At 42.0% G+C, this 22361-nt stretch overlaps 2 protein-coding genes across 2 annotated transcripts in view; both read right to left on the bottom strand.

Annotated features, from left to right (window-relative positions):
* Positions 1 to 23: 23 nt before the first annotated feature.
* Positions 24 to 6977, bottom strand: otx1 (orthodenticle homeobox 1). Its single transcript, XM_020649709.3, has 4 exons — positions 6630 to 6977; positions 4226 to 4415; positions 3332 to 3483; positions 24 to 1812 (listed from the first exon to the last, which is right to left on the bottom strand). The coding sequence occupies exons 2-4, from the start codon at positions 4320 to 4322 to the stop codon at positions 1063 to 1065; spliced, it is 999 nt and encodes a 332-aa protein (XP_020505365.1). The 5' UTR covers positions 4323 to 4415; positions 6630 to 6977; the 3' UTR covers positions 24 to 1062.
* A 4038-nt stretch (positions 6978 to 11015) lies between these two features.
* The window catches only part of ehbp1 (EH domain binding protein 1), a 148424-nt gene continuing 137078 nt past the window's right edge, over positions 11016 to 22361 (bottom strand). The window contains exons 23-25 of the mRNA XM_065959780.1: positions 21250 to 21323; positions 12672 to 12786; positions 11016 to 12236 (exon numbers count right to left, since the gene is read on the bottom strand). Coding sequence (XP_065815852.1) covers positions 12146 to 12236; positions 12672 to 12786; positions 21250 to 21323 — 280 coding nt within the window. The 3' untranslated portion in view covers positions 11016 to 12145. The remainder of the gene's footprint in view (positions 12237 to 12671; positions 12787 to 21249; positions 21324 to 22361) is intronic.

Genomic DNA, 22361 nt, shown 5'->3' with positions numbered 1-22361 from the left:
ACTGAGACACTGTGGGAAATAAATATGACTTAACGGATCTTTATTGGATGAACATGTATGCAAGGGTGCTCGCCTTTAAGATACATTCAACATCTCACTGTCATTGTTGGAGTTATAAAACCACATATCCACTCCAAATATTCAAAGATGCTCTGACTCCAATATCAAGCCAAGTGCTGCGTTTAAACATGTCCATTAAATCACGACAATGCCCAAGAGAGGAGGCCTGCTTTGAAAATGAAGAGGCTAGAATAATAATATCTGGAAAACAATCGCCAAGAGCACTTCTTCTGCAGCTATACTTTTTAGGTTTTTCCATGACGTTCCAAATTTCTGAGTAAAACAATGTATATAAAAGCTGAACTTTATGGCCAATTTGATCTCTTTGGAATTTTTGGTAGATTTACATACAGGGTTTTTTTCTTTTTTTTCTCCCAAAGTGGTTATAAACAATTTCAAATTCAGAAAAAAAAACACCAACTAAACATGGTCACTGTAACTGACCCAAATACATATTTACATAATTCAGCTGCTTGATGAAGCTGACTAAAAATCTCTGTCATCCTAAAATAACAAATTTCAGAAATAAAAACTATACAGGGTTTGATTGGGTGGGTTGAAGGTAAAGAGGGGCACTGCAGGCAGTTCCTGACGGTGCAGCAGAGGGGAAAGTATTCCTCCCATCCAGAAAACCAGAGAGCTGGTGGTCAAAGGAGTTTGGTTGAAATGACATTTTTTCTTTTTTTTTGGAAAAACAGTTTAAAGATCATCCTAGAAGCAGGTTTGTTTAAAAAAAAAAAAAGAAAAACACTTTTCATCCTCCTGATGGTTTCTTTTTCGATGGACTCGACTGTTTCTCTTCTTTTTATTTTATTATATATTTTTTTAAAGATGTGGAGGACCAGAGGGAGGAAAAACAAAGTCCGACTGTGAGCATTCCTGCTGCTTTCTTTGTTATCTTATGGTTCAAAAACTCTTTTTGTCTTTTAAAAACAGGCAATAAGCTGATGTGGAAAATAAAAGAAGGGATTGGACAAGCAAGGACGGGAAAAAAAAGCCAGATCACAAGACTTGGAACCTCCAGGAGGCCTGGTCTTTGTAGTCCAAGCAGTCTGTGGCGTTAAAGTTGAGCTTCCATGAGGAGGCTGCAGTCTGCTCTTTGTAATCCAGGCAGTCAGACGAGTTGAAGGCCAGACCGGAGCCGCCATATGCCTGGTGGTGGTGGTGATGGTGGTGGTGGCCTGAAGACTGGCTGATGTGGTGGTGTGGGTGGCCTGACATGGTGGAGGCTGTCATGGGGCTGAGCTGGTGGGGATGATGGTGGGAGTGCATTGGGGCCAGGTAGGAGCCGCAGTCCACGCTGCTGAAGTACGAGCTGGATGGGGCCGGGTAGCCCTGTCCGTAGCCCGGCGTCTGGTTGTAGGACATGGGGTAGGAGGTGGCTGCGGCAGCCGAGCCCGACATTGAACGCTGCATACAGGAAGCATTAGAAGGAGGTCCGGGCTCAGGGAGTGGGGCCACGGCTGGGGCAGGAGCATTTCCAGGGGAGATAGCGGGGCTCCAGATGGAGGACACGGTGCTGATGGAGGTAGAGGTGCTGCTGAGCGCTGCTGGGCCTGTGTGGTTGGTGGAGGAGGATGAGGAGGAAGATGAGCCCGTGCTGGAGACGGCAGGAGGTGTGAACTGGCCGCTGCTCTCGGAACCAGTGCTCTCGCGGGCCGGAGAAGACTTCTTCTTTGGCGGCCGGGCTTTCGTGCTGCTGCCGCTCTGCTGCTGCTGGCGACACTTGGCCCTCCGGTTCTTGAACCAAACCTACAAGCAAAAACACCAGCCAGGAGTTAGCCACCAGACACACACAACCACCTCAGCAGTTTGTACTGAAAGGGCACTCCCAGGCCATGCTGGGAGTACATTATGGAAGAAAATTGGAGGTTATTAGCCATCAAGGTTCTTTTCCACCCCGGCCCCTTGGCTCGGACCAGCCAGGGGTCTAATTTCATACCAGGTAGACGGCTCTAAGATAACAGGCTATTGGGTTTCACCACACAGTAGGGTAACTGTAGAGCACAGAGAGGGTAGGATCATGTAGAGCGTTTTGTTTCACACACACATTCTGAGAATAACTCAAGTTGTGTGAGAGAAAGGCTGGCCTTGGTTTTCCCCTAATGCCTTTCAAGAGCAGAATTTGTTCTAAATCACAGTACACCTGTGAGTTGTTTGTGGCGCATCATTTGCTGGTAAACTCCTGGCCTCTACATTACAGATCCCATATTTCAGGTCAAATTACACTTCCTGCAGTCAGGTTTACATCAAATAATAATGAATGGATTCAGCTAGAACAGAAAGCCAGACATCTGAAAGGTTGTTTTGTTTGTATCGATGTGTACAAACAGTTTACGCTGCATTTAATGTCTTGTGAATCCAAGTAAGCCAAATAACCACAGCACTTGAACGCAACCCTCGCAGCTGAGCTTCCCTAAATGGTAACAAAGTAACACACCACTTTCAAAGTCGGCATAATTCCTTAACAAATCCCTCTTGAGTTATTTTAATTCCTGTCATTATCTCACTATTATCACTTGAAAATGGATCCACTGGTTTGTTATTATCTATTCAAAAGGAGCTTAAATCATTGAAATCATTGAAATCAGGAACTTTCGTGACCATGTCTAAAATAAATACCCTGCTAGCATATAGGCACGTTGTATACTCAATAAAGAAATCCTGCACGATTAGGCTCCAGGAGAAAGTAGAGTTTTAGGTGTTTTTACTAAATATTATAAGGATATTGAAACGAATCTGAGATATTGAACACCCGAGACATAATAAAGCCAAACTACATCAAATAAATCTAATCGTTCACTTTGAAAACATAAATTAAGTCAAAAAAGGTAATTGTTGATAATATAGCCTATAAATATTTTTTTATCTGTTGTCACAGAAATATTTATATTAGACTAATGTTTTTAAATCTAACTTCTTCTCTCAAAGAATAACAGGCAAATTAATAAAGGAGCTAGGCTACACATAGCCAAATAGGTATAGCTTAATATTTTTGTTAAGGAATTAGTCGAAATCCTGGTTCGAGTCTTTGTAAAAGCATGTCTTAAAGAAGTGTTGTCTTCTAGTTGATATTTTTCATATTAAACTTGCGAGCAAGGTGGAAAATATTGACATTTTAATGATTCTGCAAATAAAAATAAGACATCAGAAACTTTTGATTAAAGCACAGTTATTAGTTTTCATTTAGCTCATAACTTTAGAGCTGTCTCTACTTTCCACAGACGGGTCGAGGAAAATAAATGCTTCATTTTTTATTTTTTTTTGTTACCTGGACTCTGGACTCAGGTAGGTTGATTTTCAGCGCCACCTCCTCGCGCATAAAAATATCCGGGTATCGGGTTTTGGCGAACAGAGCCTCCAGGACGTCGAGCTGAGAGCGGGTGAACGTCGTCCTCTCCCGCCGCTGCTTCCTGGGAGTAGCTGCACAAAGACAGAATAAAGCGTGTTTCACATCCTTGTTTTCACTGAAGGCTTTCTGCTCTGCCTTTGTGCGTGAAAGTGCTCAGAATAAAAGGCGAAAATATCACAATTAAAAAGGCCAAATGATAAAACCAGAATCTCTTCTTGTCCACACATTTTATTCCTTATCAGTCGCGGTAGAGAAAATTGTATTGATTTCTTTTTCTTTTTTACTTATCACTGAACTTTTGCATTGGTTTAATTTAGTTTAAATATCCTACGTGAAGTTATCGGCTAGATTCAGGCTTAACGCAATTCAAAATAAAGAATTAAACGCTATTTAAATAAAGGCCTATTTGTCTTTTTATGTAGACTAACAGACAGACTCAGCTGACAATCCAAAGGATATTTGTCGTGTGTTCTGAACTCTGGACTAATAAATATTATCTAATTATAGACTAGACCTATAGTTTTAAATATATGGCTGCACATGAATTATTAAATAGTTTTTTTATTTTTTTATTAGGCTTCTTATCGTACCCCCTTTAATTCTTTAAGAAATGGTAGCCTCCTTCAAGAAGAAGAAAGAAGGTGAATCTGGGGCTATTTTCTTGTAGGCTTATGATTGGAGCTGCTTTTATGTCCTGTTTCTGTTCAGAGACCTCCATCGTTATAAAATGATCCAGACTGGATGCATCCATCTATGTGTGAGTAGTGTGTGTGTGTAGTGTGTGTGTAGTGTGTGTGTTCGCTCGTATCGTACCCGGGTAGCCCACTGACGGGTGCAGCAGGTCCATGGCAGCGCCGCTCAGCCCCAGGCCGTTGACGCCGTAGGGGGGCTGTTTGAGGTAGGACATCATGCTACAGGCGGTCACTGCTCCACCCAGCTCAGGCCAGTGGTTCGGTTTCCCCCGATGCTGCAGCTTGACGGGACAGGGGGCCGATCCAAGACACTGCGGTCACACAAACGGGACCAGAATATTAGAAACACGAATAGAAAATACAGTCAACTTAAGTTAGTGTGCCAACAGCAGAGAATAGATCAGAAGTCTCGAAATGTGTCATAATTAGCCCATTATTAAAATGAGCTTTTGTCTTTCCGTTTGTAACTTGTGTTAGGCTGTATCATATAAGCTGCAGAAGTAACATTATAAGAAATGATAAAGTGGCCAAATAAATAAGTGGTAGCGGATTCAAATCTTGAACCATTGTAGCCTATAATGGCGTTATAATTTAGAAACAGAGTCTGCACATTAAATCTCTTCAGGAGTTGGCTATTGGATTTTTGGTCAGAGGATAACTTGGGTCAAATGGCTTCTAAAACCGTTATAACACACGCATACAGGGAAACAACACGCAGAATGACGTCCAGCAGCTTTCAGAAAACCAGATTTATTAATGATCTCACCGACTATTGCTAAAAGCTTCTAATCACACACAAATCTCACGAGCCTATTTCCTGCGTAAATCTGACTCTTTTTTTTTTTAACATCAGAATGACTTATTTAACCCCACACAATCATCAATATTTGATGTCAATAGAATGATCTATTGACATCAGTTATGTAACGAATAATTTGAAAGACCTAAATCCGGTCTGACGGTAAAACCATACCCAAGTAAAAAAAAAAAAAACAAACAAAAAAAAAACCCAATGCTGACTGGATTTTTATTTATTTATCGCTCTGTGTCTTTTGTGTGTGCTGAATTTATATTCAAATAAAAAAACGTTTAAAAAACTAGAATCCTCCAGACTAAAATGTGTGTGTGTGTGTGTGTTTGGTTCACTTGAAGGCGGCCTGAACACACATTCATTAATGTCACATTCTGGATTATTTACGTAATTTGATAATCTTTAAAATCACAGCTGTGCTCGTCTAAAGTCTTTCAGTTTAGTTTCTGTTCGTTTAACTTTGTGTGTCTTGGACTCCAGCAGACTGTGGACCCCTCTGAGCCCGGCTCACAGTTACTCAATCCACAAATTAAAACACAAAGTACACTGACTGACCTGGAACTCAAATGAAATGTGAACTATATTTGAGAGACAAATGTGTGGGGAGTTTATTGTTTCTAAACATAGTTTCACTCACATTTTGAAATAACTCACTCCCAGATGCAATTCTCCTGTTATTGTAACATTCACTCCGTTCACAAGGAAACCTCTTTTGGAGAAAAGCTCACACTATTTCTGACAACTCAATTTTCACCGAATAGAAAATTCTGGTTCTGTTAAAACACTGTGTAGTGTGTAAAAACTAACAACTGTTTCAGTCGTGTTGTTGTTATGGTTTTGTTTGGTTCTCTCAGGAAAGACTTCTGACTGTAATATTTAATTTAGGAAATGAAATGGTCAGTTTGTCTTTAACACTGCAACTTAGAAACAAAGCAAGTTTGCTGTAATTAAAAAAAAAAAAATACTAGATCTGATTTTACATACTCTGATATTGCTGATCAATGTTTGCAAGTGTAGAGTCAGGTTTTGGAAACTTGACTTTTCTTTGAAGCCAAATCATACAGCCTGAAGTTTGAAACGTGTGAATTAAATTAGTGACTCTTTAGTGGGAGATTATTTGAACAATGAGCTCCTAACTGACCAAACCAAACGTGAACTAACCAAACGTGTATTCCGCGGCTCTAAAGCCGCACTGCAGCCCTGCCAGGCCGGAGTGAAAGGGGCCCAGATCTCGGTGCAAATGAACTCTATTAGAATTTAGATTAGACCTCCGGGGAGAGAGCGATTGAGAAGAGCTCTTATCTGCAAAATAAATTAAAAAAAGAAAAGACCAAAACACGCCTCTCCAATTATCTACCGAGTGCTTCAAACGTTTTAATGGCCAATTGCGCATAAAAACGAATGGGTTAGAATGGGAATATGAAAATTATCTCCTCTGGAGAAAGTTGACTCAATTAATCCGGTTCAGGTCGATGTACTCAAATGATTAATTGATTCCCCATCTTTCCAAAAAACAGATCTCAAAGTTAAAGGGTGCAAATGGAAATCTTGCAAAACCACATGTCACGGCTAAACGCGAGAACTCGATCCTCCAAATGTTTGGAAAAAGGTGACTTGTGAGAGAAGGTTCTTGTTTAAATTACGTTTGTTACTTAGAGTAACACAAAGTCAAATAATGTGAATTGTTTAAGAGAGAAAAGTAGAGAAAGTTTACCTGGTTTTCTCCTCTCCCCTTCTCCCGAGCTCTCGGGCCACAAGAGACGAGCAGCAGTAAAATTATCCAGCAGTAGGAAGTCTGCAGGGCAAAATAGTCAAACGGCAACAGCAGCAGACTCGCTCAAAAACAAACAACCGCGTGCAAACCGAGCCGCATCACGGACAAACGCGCACTTCTCTGCACACGGACGTCACCGCGTCCTCGGTGCGGTTCCTGGTGTTTTTACAGCCAAATAAATCAGACTCATTTGCTTTCAGGGGGCTTGTCGTTGTCTGTCAGAGTGTTAAGGTGATTGAGACGGATGGAGATTGATCACCTTCTCTCCGCCCTGCGCCTCTATGAGCGGAGGACACCTGCGGATCCGCCTCTCGCAAGCCAACCAACGCGCATAAACGGGCTGACGGACGGCGGGGGCGGCCAATAGGCGCGCAGAAGCATCCGGGAAGAGCCCACTCCCACTTAACCCCCTCCTCCTCCCCTCGCCCTCCTCCTCAGTCCCGTTCCCGAGACCGGACAAACCAAAGAAAGGTTTTTTAAAAAGATGAAAATGTTTCTCAGGCCTGGAGGAGTGAAGAGTGAAGCTCTGCTGTGAGTAAAGGTGCATAAACGAAGAAGCAAAGGAATGAACGGTTCATAGAAAGTTTGTAATTTAATTATTGGATAACATGTTCAGCAGAGTCTGTGGGAAACCAATAAGAGTGCTAGTTACGCCAAAAATAGAATAAACCAGCTGACTTTCACAACCAGTTCGATCCTCGACTTTTTAAAGCATCTGATCAGATTTTAGGCTTTATAAAAAAAATGTATTGTTTCCAACAAAAAGAAGTGAGTCAAATAAATATGTGTTCATTTGAGGATTAACTGCACGCATGTGGTTGATTCAAAGCAAAAACTAAATTTGAGTAAATCTACACCAAAAAGAATAAAATAAAACAATTCTCAAAGAACGCATCAGCTCCCTGCCTCCTCCCCCCTTTAAAAAAAACGCTGCTTTTATTGCTATTAACTCTTCTGTCATTTTAGTTTCAGTTTATTCTGCCTTAAAAATGAGAAAAAATAGAATGAGGAAGGTAAATTCATCCATTTTGATTTTATTGTGATGCACCCCCTTCCCTCTCTCTCTCCACACACACACACACGCACGCACGCACACACACACACACACACACACACACTCACACACACACACACACGCACACACACACACACGCACGCACACACACACACGCACGCACACACACACACGCTTCATGAATATTAATGAGGTCTAATCCCCATTTAGAATTACATTTGAGGATGGTTGACGTAAAGTTTAATAGGGATAGACCTCAAACTCGCTGCGGAGGAAAAAGGAGAGAAGAAGAAAAAGCCGCAGCAGAAGCTGCGGTCACTGAATCAAATCCTGCACTTGTAGGATGTGTTTAATGTTTTTTAACCCATCACACACAGAACAAACTACATTTTCTTTCCCTCTCTCTTTTTTTGTTTCTGGTCCTGAGCTAAGTGTGTGGATGTAGCAGTGATCGGCTGGACTAGGCTATGTAGATCTCTGCACAGACACTAACTTCTGAAAGAGAGCTAATTTTCAGAGAGACAGAGAGGGTGTAAAGAAAAAAATCCCATTTTTACGAGTCTCTCTCTGTGTGTGTGTGTGTGTGTGTGTGTGTGTGTGTGTATGAGGAGGGGCATCAAAGTGGAGGCCGATGAGACTTAAAAGTCATCCACGAGAGCACTTTGACAGAGAAACTTAGACATCAATAGTCGGTGGAGCATAAAAAGAGAACAAAGTAATGTTGGAGGTTGCGTGTGGAGGCCTGTAGTGATGCTGCTTATTACACACTGGAGGATAAGGACACCTGAACGCACCAAAAACGCTGCGTTATAAAAGTGGATAACGGCCTTCCATGTTTTTACGCACAGAGGCCAAAATTAACTGTTGAAAAGAGTGTGATGGTGATGCTTGTGGTCAGATTTATGAATGAAAAGAGGTGGTGTAGACAAGGAACATGCGCCTTACAGTGACGCTTTTTTTCATTTGTTTGGATGGTTCCCGGCTTGAGGTCAAACACTTTTACGCACCTTTTTATTTCCACCACATCTGAAGTCCGAGCGGTCAGAGGGCCTGTGGAGGGTCTGATGGAAATACCACCACCCCTCCTCTCCTCAGCACACACACACACTCTCACACAGGCTCCGTTAAATTATGCAAAAAGGCCATTCAACAAATATGGCCCTCACAACATAAAAGAGACGGGCTATTCTGACATTTCCCCTACATTTCTTGTTTTTTTTCCCCTCCTCTCTCGATTTGAGTAAGACCCCGAGATAAAACCCTGAACAAGTATCAAGTTATCAAGTTGCACCAACCTTTTGTAATAAGAGTATTTTGTCTAATCCCAAATTGCAGTTGAATTTTCTTAATGCTGAGCTGGTAAAGCCTAGGATTAGGCGGCGAAGAGAGGAGGGGGAAAAGTTTTGTCCCTTCAGCCGGCAGGATTGGGAGCGGGGATCTGCGGGGATGTTGTCGGTGCTTATTAAAACGATGATGCATAAAACACAGAGCTGCTGTCGGAGCCCCCGTGCTGCACGCGGAGACCCGGGTTCCCTCAGGTGCACGGTTTTTTTGGACGGCGGCATGGAAAGGAAGTAATGCAGAGGGCCGAGCGGCGCGCAGCACCTGTGAGGTGAGGCCAGGAGACATCAAAGCTCAGGAGATAATCCATTCAGCTGAAGGATCCTCAACTGCACAGCAGCGCAGAGCCACCGCCGCCTTTTTACGCAGCGCCGAGCTCTTACTCCCTGAAAAATAGAAAACTGACTCCAAATGTTTTTCTGCCTCAACAAGAGCCTCAAACCCGGTCGATGCTGCAGAGGTAAGGCACTCATGATTCTGACATTTTGTCTTTCCTCGTAAATACTACGTTAAGAAACAGAATATTAACATTTAATTTTTCACCTGTAATCAATTGTTTTGGGTATTTTTTTTTGTATTAAATGTTGATCAAATAAATAACTTAAGTGATCTTAAAACTGATTTTAAATGTCAAAACCTTTAGTCAAATGTAAAATTTAGAGTTAGGTTTACGCATAAACTTTTTCTGACAGCTTGTAAAACCGCAAAATATTTAAACCATTTTTTTAAATCAGTTTTAATCCACGCAGGAGCTGGGAATTATTTTGTGTGGACACACACACACACACACACACACACACACACACACACACACACACACACTCTCTCACATACAAACTCACACACTGCCACATGCACCGAGCAGAACGTCCTTCCCCGCTTTGGCTCTTTGCTTTATTCTCCAGATTAAAGACCCCCGCGATAAAACGCGCTATAACACAAAGTAAAACAAAGCGCCTCGGGGGACGCAGAGTGCGTAATGTGCACGTACAGTCGGTCCCAAGCAGAGAAGAAACGAATCAGCAAATTAATTTGAAAGTATTAGAAAGGCCGGGAGGACGTCTGCTGTCACAACCGATTTCCCTGCTTTAATCGGGGATGTGAGGTAGCCTGCGGGGCAGTGCGGAGGGTTACATCGTTCATCCTCACCTTTATTATGGGGACATTTTTCTACGTTTATTAAAGGATACTTTGATATCACTCTTCGACCGTAACACGCACAGCTAACGTTGAAAAGGGGGAATTTAAGTAGATGAGTTTATTGTACATCTGTGATTCATTTAAATATTTTCTCAAACGTTTTCATTTTTTAAAATTATTTTTCATTTTTAATTCCTATCCATCCCGATCGAGCCTCTCCATCTCTGCCCCCCACCGTCTCCAGCGCGCGCAGGATCGGCCCAAAGAGAAACATAGAAGGAGAGCCAAAAGAGGGGAAAAAAAAAACATCTGCTCGGAACAAAGTGATTTCTCTAATCTTCCTCAGAGGAACCTGCTCTGCACCGACCTCAAACAAAAAACACCAGAACGCTAATTTTAATTTATAAACACGCGCAGGTCGCAGGGGAATTGAACACAGAGCCGAATAATAAAGCACTCTCTAAACGCAGCGCTCGCTGGTGAATGCAGTGATAGGGACCACTTATGTGCTGCACTGAAGCCAAAGGCGTGCACGCTTCTCAATAACTTTTATGTGAAGAGAAAGAAGAAAAAAAAAAAATCAGGCATATAATCTTGATCATGCGGGATTGGAGAAATTTAGAAACTGATGGAGAAAACGAGTGAAGTGTTGCAAGATTACACGATTTACCAGCGTGTGTGCAATTATAAAAAAAAACATACAAATACAAACTCTGAAGCCCAGATTGCGCTACAATCCATCTGTAGTTTGTTGGAATAATTTTAAAACTGTTAATAGATTAAAACATTCACATTCTTTTGTCCAGAGGATTAAAAAGAGGCCACACTGCTTTTGTGGAGTATGAAATCATAAGGACTTTATTATTGAAGACTTGGGTTATGACACTGGAATAAATAAACAGGATAAATGTTCAACACGTTGAAGGACAAACTGCACCGGGTGTGGAGCTCTAAGTGATGCATGTGGAGGCATATTTCTCCTCTTCTGAGTACAATAAATAGAAACCAAACAAGTCTGTTGAGCAAAAATGCACATGAACTGTGATGGTAGCTTCACTTACAAGCAGCTTTAGAGGACAATAAATAATATATATCTTTTTTGTGTTTGACTGCATGAATCCTGACAAAAAAAAAAAGAAGAGGATTTTGGAAGCAACTGGTCAGAGCAGTGATGAAAATATACAACATGAGATTTTTTTTTTAAAACACAATCTCTCTTTTGGTAAACTGCTTTCAAGCCAAGACAATAAAAAAAAGCGATAGGAAAGTTACGACTTATGAACGGTTCCCCCTTTAAGATCATTTATAAGTAAAAACTTTAAAAGTGAAATAATTGTAAGATACACAGTCAAGTAATGAAGTAGCTTGAAAAGACTGATATTATAACAACTCTTTTTTTTCCTTTTTAAAACTTCAACCCGTGCATTAACTCCTCAAATGGTACAGAAAAAAGTAGCAAAATAAAAGAACCCCCCCTCCCCACAAAAGCAAACCCACTTGTGCTGTACCTCCAACCCACTGGTCTCCACATTCAGACGGAGAGAGAGGCAGCCGCAGCATCACAACGTGCAAACATCAAACGGTAGAATTGTGTTTGCACTGCTCTCCTCTCATACATTTTACATTACATTAAAGTACCGTTCATGGTGAAGCAAAGGGTTAAAATAAAAAATATTTTATATAAGATGAACACTCTGAGTCCTTAAAAAGTTGGTGCAAAGGCATCACAGAGACATGTCTCTGCACTAAATTTGCCCCCCCCCCCCCCCCCCCAAAAAAAACAACAACAAAAAAAACCAATCCAACAAAACAACAACACAAAAATCCATCGGATTTCAGATTCTGATAACTTTTCGAAATGTCTAGGAAAGCCACTATCAATAATATTCAGAATATCAATAATAATGATACATTTCTTTATCGGCTACATTTGTTGGTTGTGTTTCCTCTGAAGTGACAATCATTGAAGGACACATTTCTCTTCTTTCTTGGCCATCTTTCCTTTGTTCTGCTCAAGCGTCCTCTCCAGGTGCTCATCCTCCTCCTCGGCCCTGGGAAGGTCAAAGGTCAAAAGGTCAGAAGTGTCAGGGGAAGAGGAGACGGGGTGGAGGTACGCACACTCTCACACAGGCAGGTAAAACAGTCGGTGGCATGGTAACTGTCGCTGTGGCCGCCTGTGCAGTGGCCTTGTGCCAGGAGCCAAGCTGCCTTGCAGCTGGTTGGCAGACAGCGGTGCCAATCTGAAAGAAGTCCCGCCCATGCAGGTGTGCTGTACATGCAGGATGACTGAACATGCTAAGGTTTCTGGGGGACTACTGGAAATGTAAAGATAGGCAGCAGACACTCGCTGGTTGGACGCTCAAGACCCAAAGAAAAGAAAATAACCGCAGCAGACCTCTTCAGGGCTGAAGAGTTTTTCTGTATCTATTTTAACATGGACTTGGACTTGTTCTGTGTCTGGTGTTGGAGGATGGTGGGTAACTTACTGTTTCTCCTGGGCGTCCAGGTCCCTGACCAGCGCGTCTCGCTTGTTGACCAGTATAACCAGTTCGTCCAGCAGCAGCTGCTCTCGTCTCTTCTGGGCCTCTGTCTTCTGCCAGTCTGCAACGAAAGCAGAGAAACAAACCGCTTCAGACCAGGACTTAAAGAAGACTCTTTTTTATCAGTCTGAAAAACTCAAGAAATGCGCTCCCCGGGATATAAAGTTGTATTTTCTTGTCCTTGCAGGCTCAATCAGACTTTTGAGCTACCACACAGCACAAATCTACATTTATAACAAGTTACAACAGATCCCTCTGGGAAAGAACTGAGCACTTTTACTGGACTTTTTTAATTTTTATTATTCCAAAAACGACTATTAAAACACATCGGGAGAAAAACATTGTGAATCATATTAAAGGAACTCCAGACATGTCGGTCGTGTTGTATCAGTTCCCCCCTCTTTAACTGCCTGGACTTTGTAGAAACGGACACCAGACCCGAGCCATCTATGGATAAGTGTGTAGATATGACATTTAAACACACTCTGTTAGGTTGTGTGTGTGTGTGCACTGTGTGCGTTGACCCGAGCGATCACACTTAAAGGACAAAGTCATGTTAATCTGCAGCTTCATGATGCACACACAGATATGTGACCGAGTCAGTCGAACGGGAGAACACAGCTCAAGTAAAATCTCAGACAATTTGGTTAATTTAGAGAATTTTGTAAGAAATAGCATGAAGATCATTTTTTATTGAATAAAAGAATATGTATAGAAGTATGTATATAACTAAGTTTATAATTTTCGTACGATATTCTTTAAAAAAAGTTTTGACTTTGCTTTTAATTTGTAATTTGCTTCAAATTCTTAAAGTGTTGTGTCATTTTTTTTTTAGTGAAAATGAAGAGGAATACATTTCTGTTAATCTTTCTACACTCAGTTTGTACCTTGTTTGTTAAAAACAAACAAACAAACATGCAGGCGAGCCCCCGACTCTGGCCTCTCAGTTCTCCGGGGTCTTTGCAGGAAGGGGCCCCACAGGGTCCATGTGGGTCCCTGATACAAATCCCCTCAGCCTCTCCCTGGAGGGGAAGAGGGATGCCCACAGGAGAGCACTCACTCCCCCCTGGGGCTCAGATATCCGCCCGACGCCCTTGGCTCCACATTCACCCAACACCAGGGCAGCAATCCCCCCCCCCCCCTCCCCCTCCCTCACCCCAAAAACCCCTGAACATGTTCACAGCTAGCTGTTCATAACTAACATGTTTACCTTCTTTTTGTATAATTCAAACACAAATCCAGAAAATGTGTAACATTTAAACTCAGAAAACTTCTGTTGCACAAGCAAAGCAGGGAATCTCCAGCTTCTCCTCCGCTCATTGTGAACATTTCCCCCCTCAAAATCTCTTTCCTTTCATATATAGAAAAAAATCTTCTCCATCTCAAACACAGCTGAGTGTAACTTCTGTGGCGTGTAGGCAACTTCAGCCCTCTATCAATATTTAACCAGCTATTGATTCAGGAGTAAACGCCATGTTGTAAAATGTCAGCTCCAAAATAAGTGTGGCTTTATTAAAAATAAATATTCCCCCCTCCTTCATTGAGTCAAATTGCGGCAGTCAGGCTGTGTGTGTGTGTGTCTGTGTGTGTGTCATGCTGAGCCCAGTGTGTCTGTCCTGAAAGGTCTGCGCTCTCTTCATTGGCCTCGCTCGTCCCTTTGAAGTCAACCACAGAGCGAAATGAACACAGTCCCAATATTTGGCTCTCTATGTTCTTCTCTTCTTTTCTCTCTCTCTCTCTCTCCTTCTTCCTTTTTCTTTCTCAGGGAAGTAAATTTGCTCTCCTCTGGCCTTGTGTGCGGGTCGACAAACACTTTCATAACTCCCACATGTGTTCAAACGTGTATCTGAAGGCCGTGTTTTTGGTTTCCTGCTTTAAACAAGAAGGGGAGTTACGATACTTGAAAATCAGAAGAAATTGTGTCAAGCTGATGAGTCATCATGTTAGTCATCATCTTTAGATAAACGCTAAGACAGGAATGTGAGCGTCCATATCCGCAAAAACTCTCCCACAATCCTCTCTGTCAACATGGCCAGCCTACAGGAGGAGGGTTCAGAAAAGAACAAAAAAAAACAAAAAAAAAACTTCCCACACAAACACAGAGAGGTATGCAAAAGGGAAAAAAATCCTTCATCTTGATCCTGTCCTCCTTCTCCTTCAGAGCCAAAAAGCCAAAATCCTGCTCGACCCAGGCAGGGGTGGTGGGGTGTGGGGCAAGCACTCTGCTGTCAATCACATGACATGTCCCGCCCCCCTCATTAGGAAGGTAAACAATAAAGAGAGCTGATGAGAGACGTGACCAGGCAACACCAGAGCAGGGCAGGCTGGGTAACCAGACACCCAGGAACAAACAAAACACCCTGCAGCCACTCAGAACCCCCCCTCCATAAACCCCACCTCCCCCATCAGAGAGAAAAAGAGAGAGAGAGAGAGAGAGAGAGAGAGAGAGAGAGAGAGAGAGAGAGAGAGAGAGAGAGAGAGAGAGAGAGAGAGAGAGAGAGAGAGGGGGGAAAGACTTTGGAGGAGTGTGTGCATCTCACATGGTGTATTCAGATAACCCTCGCCGTGCGCTGTAACCATGTGAGTCTGCACAAGGCACACAAGAATGCACTGGTTCAAATCCCCTTGAACCCCCCCTGCCTCTCCCTTACGCTAAATTTATTCAAGAGAGCAAACCAGCCCAAAAGCTCAAAGCGAGGAGAGAACGTCCCGCACAAATCTGTCTGTGTGTTGTTTTCTGCCTCACACACACACACACAACGAAGTGACCTCAGAGGAAAATGTTCTGTTAGCTTGATTGATAAACTTCTTCTCTTGATTTCTTTGCATATGTTTTGTTGTTTGTCCTCTCTGCCCTCTCTACCTCTTGGTTCTGGTGTAAAAGGCCTCCAGAAGCTGGTTTTGGCCGAAGTCCAAGTGGAGTCAAGAGACAAAAAGTGTCACCAGAGAATAAAAAAGTTGAAAGGTGGTGGAGGGGGGGATGGCTGATGAATAAAAAGAACTCTCTCGACAGCAGCATGATTATCGTCATGTCATATGCAAACTTTAAAACAGGAAACAAAAAGTTTGCTTATTTAATTCTTGACAGAAACATTTTTTTAAACAGGAAGAGCAGCAGAGTGATGCAGAATTTGAATTGCCTTTTTATTTAATCCAGTACTGACCAAATTATTATTTTCTGCTGATTAAAACTAATTGTGCTTCTTCAGCAATAAAAAGGACTTTCCGTAATATTCTAATATTATACTAATAATCGTTAATGTCTCTTATTCAATAAACACTGCATCATCAAAACTGCCTGTAAACTACAAATATATTTAAATCTGAAGCTGAAGTGAGTAATGTTTGATAAAAAAACTACACTGCCCAGCTGTTTCTAAAGAAATGATTCATTTATGAACAGGGATGTTAAAAGTATTTATTAGCTTGATTTAGGCACTATCCTGTCTTTTGCTCTGGTTACTGCAAAAGGCATGAAGTGCAACATTAAGTGTGTAATAATTAATAGATCAACAGGTTAAGGTAATTGAACTCAAAACATTAATTAGTAAAGCTATTCAAAGGAATTGAAGGCTTGAATAGATGTTCCATAGCAGCCTATAATCTGTTAACGTTTCTTTAAGGGCTTTAAAATGTCTCGTTACAATCTTCTTCATTCTGCATCATTACCTGTGCAGGACAGCTTGAAACCACTGTAGATGTAAGAACCTGTTATACAACCTCCTGACTCCTAAACTGAATCGTTTTTAACACTTTCTATGAGAAACTAAAGCTGGAGAAAAATTCAAACGGTGTAGTTAACGATCCTTAGAGTGAGCAAGAAGAAAACTGAGGCAGATCAGACAGCAGAGAAGGATCCAGAAAATGAAGCATGAATGGAAACAGAATCTGTTCCAGCAGATGTTACAATAACCAGCATACAAGATGATGTTAGCTACACTGCAGGAGCCACTTGTTCCAACATCTTCTGGGGACTTACATTTAAAGTAAGGACACACTTTATCTTCGCTTTCTGTGTAGCCTAAATGAAAAACAGCCCCCCCCAAAAAAAAAAATCAGCACAAACAAGCTTAATTCAAATAAATTATTTTCTTAAATTCCCCCAAACTCAAGTTTGATGACTCGTGGAACGAAGCTACTTGTTATCAGCGGTTCCAGTCAACTAGCAACCCTGAAAGAGTTGGCGACATCATCAAAAGTCGGCCATGTGATAGGATTCCATAGTGCACCTAATCAATCAGGGTCTGTGGTGCGCCGCCCCGATGTGTTACAAAGCCCAAATAGATTTACAAATGGGGTGTGTGTATGTGTGTGTTGTCTGTGTGTGTGTGGAGGGGGGTGTGGAGCAGGATAAGCTCCTGCATAGGATTACATATTGATTTTAAACATATAAAAAAGCTTATCATATCAAACCGTAACAGGAAAAACTCTGGGACCCGGCTATGCATAAATCCCTTTTAGATGGCGAGAGGGCGTCCACTTTAAAACATACACATACACACACACACACACACAAACACACACACCTTGAAGGGAGCCAAGACGGAATTTTGTGTGTGTGCATACATAGGTGTGAATCGGTAAGCAGATAAAGAGGGCATAGTGGATCAATTTTGTGGCAGGGAGATGAGAGGGTGGCATACAGATGGCATTTTCCGAATCTGGCATCACACCAAGGAGGTACAGGGGGTGGTTACCACTGAGCATGCTCAGAAACAACATCAGCACCGGCCTGACACTCATCCTGCATCTACTTGAGCGTTTTCTCTTGTAGCAGCTGCGTATTTCACTGAAGTCCAAAAACGAGAAACAACAGCTAAAGATAATATTAGACATTAATCATTGATCATCTCTTGTTATCAACAATCTGTGATCTGGACTGTAACACACAGGGACAGGAAAGGAAGTGTCACCACAAAGAGTGGATACCTTTTATTTTTGGTGTCTATTTTGAAATCTAGTTTTTTTCTTGCTGATTTGCTCGTGTACTGTAGTCCATGTCTCTTATTTAATGTCTTTGAATTAGGTTAAACTGTCATTTAATTTTATATTGAAGTTTATTTTTTATCTAAACTGCAGCTGTTATCATGTATGGTGAAATGTCCTGTCTGCTCCTTTATCTCTTCTCCTGAACAGTTTTCTCTTCATGTTCTAAATGAGTTTGAAATTGACATTTAACTCATCTGCTAACTTGATTTCAGAGGTGTCATCTCCTTCTGACTCCTCTTTACACCTCTAAGCACCTTTGTCTCTCTCCTCTCGTGTGTCTGTGCATCATGAAGCCCTAGTCAGCAAAATATAAGTCGAATAAGTGTCAGGACTCAAACTTTTTTTTTTTTTTTTTTTTTTTACAGCTGCTCTAGTAACAAGTATCTTCATCTAGTTGCAAAAACTAAAAGCAGCAGGTAGTTAACTTAAACAATAATCAGCGTTTGCTGCCGCTGGACAGCAGCTCAGCCAATAATTTAATAACTTTTTCTTCTGACAGATATAATTAGATACTGTGGGTGTTGTTAGTAGTGTTAGCCAGTTAGCAGTAGCACATATTGATCTGGACAGACTGTGTTTGTGTAATGAGGTGCACTCACTGCCTGACTATATGCAACACAGAGGAAAACGTATGGGGATCATTGCAGGTACATCTTTTTTCAGCATTGTGTGTGTGTGTGTGTGTGTGTGTGTGAGAGAGAGAGAGGGAGCGATGGCAGGTGTATCTTAGAGATGTGTGTTTTTCTCTCTGCTCGGACTCACAGTGCGTCTCTCTCTCTGTCATCGACTGGCCAACCAAATCAGCAATTATTCGCACGCCCGACCATCGCTCAACGGACCTGCCCAAGCACCAAATAAGAGCCTGGGAGATGGGTGCCAACACACACGCAAAAAAGACAGGCACACAGGTGGACACCCAAACACACCTGTAATATGTAAACACACAGATGCAGATCAACAGATTCTCTCTCTCTCTCTCTCACACACGCACATGCACACAGTCACAGCTTACTCCCAGGCAGCGCAGAACTATCTGTGGCGACTACAGAAAGGTATAGCCTGTGAATGTTAAGTACCTCCCTTAGGGGCAAAAATAAGGCCGGCTGATAAGTTAGTCAGCTGCAAATCCAGCAAGTCCACATGAAGGCAGAGAGGAGCACAGCGACAAAACACACACACTACCTCTCACACTATCTCTGCTCTCTCACCTCCACACAACATACACACAGCCGAGCAGGAAGACACCTGATACACATTCCATGAATAAAGAAATATTCGCTAACAGAAGTACCAGAACACACACACTCATCCACACAAACACAGATGGCAACACTGAAACACATTCAAGAAACACAAAGGGCAAAATAGACAAGTAATAATTAAAACAATAAAAAGCCAAAAACAGAGAACAAAGTGAAGCAAGCACACTGTGGCACATGAACCATCTTGTTGACACGCAACAGCTCGATAAATATAAATAAAAAATAGCCAAGCGAAGACAGAAGAAAATCAACCTGGACACGGACAGCGTGGTACTGTCTGCAGCTCCTGCTTGGCTACGCATGTCTGCTCCCCCCCTCCTCAACCCCCTTCTGCCCAATCCACCTCCTTTCTTGCTAATTACAATTGATTTATTATGGACCAGGTAGCTTATCAGGTGCCCGGTGAAATTTCAATGGGTGTCCGAAGGCTGTGAGGAGAAAGAGGGGGGTTGAGCTGGGGGTAGGGGTGGTCAATGTCGAATGGCAAAATCAATTAGCATTGATTGGCAAAAGGTTCATTTTGCCAAAGAGGACGCAGTCGAAGGGGATTAAACTTCCCTGGCCCCCTGACAACTTTGATACGACACAATGGCTGCTTTTCTGGCTGCGGTATAGTTAACAAGCTTTCAATAATATAACCACTTTTTTTTTTTGCCTAGCAAATCTTGTCTCTATGTGGCTGCAGTTTGATTTCAAATCTGGCATGGGCTCGTAGGGGTCTAGCTAAGAAACAGATAGCATTGATCAAGTATCAGGGAGTGAAATCCCTCGCAAGCTCGCATCTTAATCCTCATCAAGAAGCCGACGCGGAATTCAAATCATCCTGCTTTAGGCTCTTTTTAAGGGCTTGAAAAACAAAAGAATAGAAAAGGACAATGCACATGGAGAACGATGAACATTTTCAACCATCCTCACAGTATATAAAGAGAATAAACATAAACTGTTGCCGTTTGTCTTCTGTAGCTGTTACAACATTATTATTAACAAAAGAGACCTGACTGGTGTATTTTACAATATACAGGACAATTTAGGTGAGAGTGAACTCCAAGTTTCAATGAAATGCTCCTGACTCCATGAATGATAGTTACTGTTGGTGTGTCTCACATCTGAAATAAGTACAAAGTCACCAGACTTTTGGCTGATTTAAAGCTCCTGTGAGGAGTTTTTAGCTGGTAATGAAACTGACTTAACTCAATAACTGATGTCTCTTTGCGACCTACAAATCAAACAAGATCATCTGTGATATGATGAACTGTTTCTACATTGTATTTTGTAACGCCTGTAACTGCCGCCATGTGGTAACTGTCAAAGTAGACACGTTACAGCACACTGAAGAAACAGCCTTCTTTACATTTTCCACAGCAAAGATTCACAGTGAGTGAAACATTAGATTGTAAAATGAAGCAGGATAAGATTTTTTATATGCAAACACTACTGAGGTTGCACTCACACTAGGCAATCCGTACTGTGCCCAAGCACGCTTCACCACGAAAGTCCAGTTCGTTTGACTAGTGAGTGCTCTGATCTGTGTTCAAGCACAGTACACTTCCTTGACCCTGGCACGCCTTGAAGAGGTGTGCTTTGACACGGCACAGTTCATGCACGAGCACCAGCACGGGAACACAACATTGACAGCCTTTTTTTTTAATGGAGAAATCCCAGAGTGTTCTGGCTGTATCTGACTAAAATGATTCAAAATAAGCCACAAAGTAGCTGTCTTGATCTCTGTGTTGTTCTCCGATGTACAGCGTGTCCTTTCTAAAAAAAAAAAAATTCTCGAGTCTGCCTGTCTTGTAAACTGAGCATGCTTCATAATTATGTAAAGGCATGCATGTGTTGTATTATGACTTTATGTGCAAGAGGTAACCGTGCTCAGGCCCGGTTAGTCCTGGAGCAGTGTGAGTGCAGACCAGCAGGAGAATGGGGAGGGGGGGAGGGAGGGGACAGTGCTTAAACATGGTACGGGAAAACTTTGCTAGTGTGAGTGCGCCCTTACAAACATAAACGTTAAGCTCAGCAGAGAGATAACTGTGACCACAGGGGGATGCCAATTGCCAAAAAACAATTGTTACAACAAAAAATTGTTATGAGTTCTTGATATTTACAAGTGAGAATTTCTGCAGTAAAACTAAGACATAGGGGGAGGAAAATCTCTACTGAATGATGTCATCAAACACCATAATAGGTGAGGCAACCTATCGAGTGTGTGTGTGTGTGTGTGTGTGTGTGTGTGTGTGTGTGTCTGTGTCTCTGTGTCTATGTGTGTGCCTTACCCTCGATGGCCAGCATGGCTCTCAGCTCTCTGTTCAGCAGTTCGAAGCGTCTCTCCAGATCGTGCTCTTTCTCCCTGTGGCAAGTTAGAAAGCGGGAGAGAAAGAGAGGAAAAAACCCACACACAACAAAGTTCATCAATATGTTAATGACTAAATCATTAAGCACTTAAAGAAACCTGCAATAAACATTGATTCAGCTACTCGCCTGAACCTTCTCCGGCTTTGCATTAATCTACTGCATATAACTGATACACATACTGCGCTTAGACAGCCCTGGGTGAAATGTGGGTGTTTGAGGAAGGAAAAGGGAATAAAAAGGAGGACGAAAGCTGGTAAAATGCATAATAACTGAAAAAAAGACAAAAATATATATGTTTTTATGAAAATAGACTGACTGTGTGTGGTCTGCATGTCTGCATATCAAGGTATATGTGATGTGGGATGTGTGTGTGTGTGTGTGTGTGTGTGTGTGTGTGTGTGTGTGTGTGTGTGGGGCACAAATTGAATTCTTTCCTCTTTCAACCATATTATAAAATGAGCTTATTCGGTCCCTAATAGAATTTGTCCTTCACAGGCGCCTTTTCTCTGCTCCTCCACAAAGAGAGAACAGAAAGGGCTAATAATCAGCCCTTCTGTCAATTGGCCACTTTAAAAGGCTCCCCTCTCTCATGATATAATGTGATTATGAATACTTCAATCTCTCCTCCACTTGCACACTTTAAAATCCCAACAGCCACAAATGAAGACAAAAAGGCAGTGTGTGTGTGTGTGTGTGTGTGTGTGTGTGTGTGTGTGTGTGTGTGTGTGTGTGTGTGTGTGTCTTCACCTGTCGCAGCTGACCACATACAAAGAGACACATTTCACATTTCTATTGATTTCATATCCTGTCCACATGTAAATCAATGAGCGGATAGACAGAGGGGGTGAATGGAGTGGAAGCTACAAGTTTGATCTGAGGCTTGAACGGAAGTGTTGCATTTTCCAGGTGTTTAATGCATCCTTATAGACCAAAAATAAAGGCAAACTAACAAGATGCTAATCATCAACCGGGCTCAAGCTGGCAGGGAAATAACACTTTGAAAACAAGGCATTGTGAATGTGTTTGTTAGTGC

Source organism: Labrus bergylta, chromosome 10, assembly GCF_963930695.1.
Source record: "Labrus bergylta chromosome 10, fLabBer1.1, whole genome shotgun sequence".
NCBI lineage: Eukaryota > Metazoa > Chordata > Actinopteri > Labriformes > Labridae > Labrus > Labrus bergylta.
The sequence above is the reverse complement of the archived record's forward strand: the minus strand, read 5'-3'. Positions and strand labels throughout refer to the sequence as shown.